Genomic DNA, 4,631 nt, shown 5'->3' on the forward strand with positions numbered 1-4,631 from the left:
TTGCCTATGCTTGCATGCGGGGCTGTCTTGCTGCATGGGCTCTACCAAGGTGCATCGATGTACCCACAGGCTCCCTCCCCTCTATCAGCTCCACGTGTCTGGGCCCCTACGACCTGAATGCCTAGTGATTGGGGAGAGCAGTCACCAACTCTGTTGTTTTCCCTTTATTAGCCCTCCTTAGTTCCTTAGATACGGCAAATAACACTTGTTATACAATTTAACATCGAACTGGACGGTTTATGGTGTATAGGTACGAGCAATGCAGGTAACCCGCATAGAAGTGCGGGCCTCCTCTACGGCAGTCTGCATACAGGACAACCATTACTACACCCACATTTATATACATATGAATATACTAAGAAACGTTTGGATAAAAGTGTCAAGATTCCTTGGGAAACCTTAGAGTTTAAAGTTTAACACGATAGGGGTTTATGGGTACGAGGTTCTTTCTTTGTAGCCACGAAGCAGACGGCGAAAAAAAACAGCAACAGCAAATCTGTAGTGAACAGCTGAGCTTCCCTGTTACTACATGTAACTAATTACTAGTTCAACCTGGTGCACACTCAGCATCTATAAGCTAGACCCAGCCAATCTCTCCTAATTCCTTTGAATAAACAAATAATTACTCTTAATGCATATTCGAGTCCATATTATTGGGGGGGAAAACCCACAATAATAGAACTGACCGGCTCCCCCCGGAGACTGGTCTCAGCCCAGCCCTCTGTGTTGCCTCCCGATCAGCCCTGGGTCTCCTGTACGCGTACGAGCACTCATAACCCATTTCACATCATTTCTATCTAAACAGTTCCAATATAAGTGTATTTATACTTCTATTCCATGTAGTTCTTTTCGTAGTAGATGATGGAGGTTCAGGGGGAAGGCGCAAGTCGTTCATTGTTGGATTGGTTGCTCCCGAAACGAGGGGCAGATGACGGAATGGATCCCGCCCCCTCACAGAACACAGAAGGCACCAATGAAACTTCTCGGGAAGATGGAATTTACTCCTTACGGAAGTTTGTTGGAAGGCAGGTTGGGGTGGCTAAGCCATTGGTTGCCGTCTTTTCACTGCTACTCCTGTCCGCGGTTATTTGGCGGGTGGCTAGCAAGCGGAAGTCCCACAAATTAAGCCCCCACATGTTAAGCTCCGACAGGTTAAGCTCCCCCAACGAAAGGGCCCCGCTCTCCATCGATGATGGCATCATCTCTAAGTACTTGGAGGATCTCGCGGATGAAAATGAAAAGATGAACACGGCCTGGGCATCCAGTGAAGCACCTGTTAAGGCAGCTTTTCAAAAATATTTTGCGCCGCCGCTCGAGAACGGACAGGCGCTCACTCATGATCCGTTGAAAACCATCAATGACCACGTGGCCAAGATGCTAGCATGTCAATTCCCATCTGATTCTACTGCGATAGTGCGGAGTGATTTCTTGCAACACGTGCGGGCGCTGCACACCATTTGCCGCATAGCCACGCTTCGCCTAGAGGAATTGAAGTTGTTGTACACTTATCAACGTGGCCTTGGAGTTCCAGGCGGTTTTCTTTTCCACGAAGAGCCTCATAGCAATTCTGACCTTGAATACCCCGTCGGCAGTGCTTCCTTAATGAAGTCGGATGACTCCTTGTTAGGCGTGGGGATTGTTGATAGTGAACGGGAACAGTCAGAAGAAGGAGAAGTATCCGGGGAAAAATACCTCAAAGTTCCACGTAGTTCTGATGTCCGCGAAGGCCGTGATATGAATTCAGACACTGATTCATCGATGATGCCGGATGAGTTCTTGGATTCCATGCAGATGCTTGGCAATATGCAGAAGCGGCCTGTAAATAGAAACCTAGCCCGCACACTGACGTTGCTGTTAGTTGAAGACGAGAGGCTAAATATATCCAACATGGCTGCCCGATATTACTTTGAACGTTTTCTCCAACCCTTTGGAGAAAGCGACCCCACCAACGCCGTTCCCTCCACTGCCAAACACCAAATTCCATATAGTGGGCAACCATTTAGAACTGGTGCTCTCGCAAAAGCAGCTGCCCAAATATTTCGCCAATCGGAAGGCGATACGAATTATGCAAGGGTAAGCAAGATTTACCGGATCGCGGATAACTGGTCAAGCGAAGGAGTACTTCAGGCTACGGAACAGCAAGGTAGAGAAAATGCGTACAGGGTCAAACAGCAGATGCGCATTAAAAGGGAGCGAATGCGTGTGCTGCTTAAGGAGGGCATACAAATGGATGATTTGGAAATGATTGCGTTATTCCTTTTATAGTATACACGCTATTCTTTCCTTGAGTGTTACGGCAGGTGATATGAATCCTACGGCTTGGCAATGGTCTGCGTCTGGAGTATGCGGGCTAGCGGCTATGGGTGTTGCAGTCAAAAGCGATGACACCAATCTTGCCTGTGACTGGTTTTGTCGTTTTTTTTGTTAAATGCGTGCTAAGCGAATAGCACACACCAGAAAGGCACTGAGACAGGTGTTGTTTTGCTTGTCTTGGAATTTCAGTGTTCCAAATAATGCAGAAACTGGGCCCACCATTGGTTTCATTGGGTCCATCCACGCCGGTAGTGGTACATGTTGTGGCGGTGCTTGTTTATAGTGGTCCAGCGGATGCGACTGCAAGTCCAGAAGTGCGTTGGATTGTCGGGCACTTCCGCAGCTCGAGTCAATTGATGATTGTTTTAGACTGCAATTAGAAGGTATTGATACCCAAAGCTCAGGGGCTCTTCACCTGGAGCTCCAGACTGGGAGGGCAAGCAGGACCATCACCCATGTGACGGCGATGCAACAGAGCCATCAAACCACACTAACGGGTAGAGGGCAAGCCTGTATGCATCTAAGCCCCACACGACTAAAAATATATCCTAGGTACTACAGACCCATTGACACCCCTTCCATTCAAGGGATGGTAGGCAACTCCCATTGGTCGTTGGCCGATCCGGCCTTGCCTTTGTGTGCTGACTTCATGAACAGTACGTATTCTAAGCTGAAGTTTTGCACCATGTGTTCAATGATCACACGAGAATTCTTCTTACTTTGGTGTTTTGTTTTATCAACACATTTTCACCCAAAACTTTAATAGCTCCACCTCTACCGTGACAACCCGGAGATAGCGGGGGGCCGCCAAGGAAAGGTAGAAGTTTTGTGGAGCCTGGAGCAAGAGCGCTGCTCTTGTTCTCGGCTCCTCACAGCTTGTCCAGTAGGTTGACATATTTCCTAAAGAGTTCGCAGTTACTACTGGGTGACAATAACATGCACAAGTATATTGATGACTTTAACAGAGCAGCAAACGCAATTAACCAGACTTGGGAACTCTCAGAACAATGTGTCTAATCAGAATTCACCCATCGCAATGAAGGCGTATATGAGCAGTATACTGAAGGCCTTCTCTTTCCTCTTCGATCTAAACGCTTAAAGGGAAATTCTGAAATGAAATGAAAATTCGACTCTCTAGTTTGTTAACAGTGGAAGCGGGGAATGGGGTCCCTGAAAATAGACTGTGATCCTTAGTTATTCGCACTGGTCTCTTGAAGCTCCAACACTAAACAACCAAACAGCGACACGTTTAATCACTAAGCAGGAGAGAGAGGGAATAGCAAGAGGAGGAAGGCAAGCAGCGCGGGCCCCTGGGGTGACCCGCCTAAGACCACCGAAACCCAAGCAAAATGGTTAGTGGCCCAAAAACGACTACATTTTACAGTTTTAACTGACAAGTAAACGAAAATTATTGCAAGAAAAAGCCGTAACATTAAAAAATTTAGTCCTCTAAAGCGCACCTGAAATTTGCACAGCTTGTGGCGTGCGAGTGCAAGGAATGCTGAAATACGGCTGCTGTTAATACAAGCTTATCCTCCTTCTCCACTGTTTGAAATATTTTTGGGCCTTAGTGTCTTTATATACATGTGTTTAATGTAAGGCTTTAAGCACCTGTGTGAGCATGCAGTAGCACGCCAAAAGCATAGAAACTCACAGACGATTTTATTAATATAAACATTAATATATTTAATTAGTATTAATAACAATATGCACAATATATACATCTTTATAACAGTATTAATTAAATGACACAAAACACGAGAAAAAGAGGGAAAAGGAAGAAGATGATGCCGTCTTTATCTTTCCTTATGCAAAGGAATAAATATATATATTTATGTGTATTCACATTATAAATATATAATAAATTTTTATTCTTAAATAAATAAATAAATAGGAGAGAAACTCTAAATATTAATTAATGATAAAAAAGAATAAATTAATGTGTTCTATTAAAAATATAATTGTTGCACAAGACTCTCTCCTAATTTTTAATTTATTTAAATATATTTAAATATGTTTAGTTAATTATAAAAAATAAAAAGAACGAAAATAGGATATAAGGAAGAGGTCCTACTGGGATTTGAACCCAGGTCGGCGGATTCAGAGTCCGCAGTGCTAACCACTACACCATAGAACCGACGGAATCTGTTATCTTTTTATATTTTTTAGTTTTCTTCCTTTTAAATATAATTAGTTAATTAATAGGGAAGAAAGAATACTAGAAAAAATAAAAAATAACAACAGCCACCGGTTCTATGGTGTAGTGGTTAGCACTGCGGACTCTGAATCCGCCGACCTGGGTTCAAATCCCAGTAGGA

General features: G+C 44.1%; 1 protein-coding gene across 1 annotated transcript; it reads left to right on the top strand.

The window, feature by feature from the left end:
* Positions 1–861: 861 nt before the first annotated feature.
* On the top strand, positions 862–2,265 carry EMWEY_00045700 (hypothetical protein; the record flags this gene model as incomplete). The annotated part of the gene is made up of 1 exon (XM_013479129.1): positions 862–2,265. The coding sequence occupies one exon, from the start codon at positions 862–864 to the stop codon at positions 2,263–2,265; it is 1,404 nt and encodes a 467-aa protein (XP_013334583.1).
* Positions 2,266–4,631: the final 2,366 nt, after the last annotated feature.

Source organism: Eimeria maxima, genomic scaffold (assembly GCF_000499605.1).
Source record: "Eimeria maxima Weybridge genomic scaffold, Emw_scaff923, whole genome shotgun sequence".
Lineage (NCBI taxonomy): Eukaryota > Apicomplexa > Conoidasida > Eucoccidiorida > Eimeriidae > Eimeria > Eimeria maxima.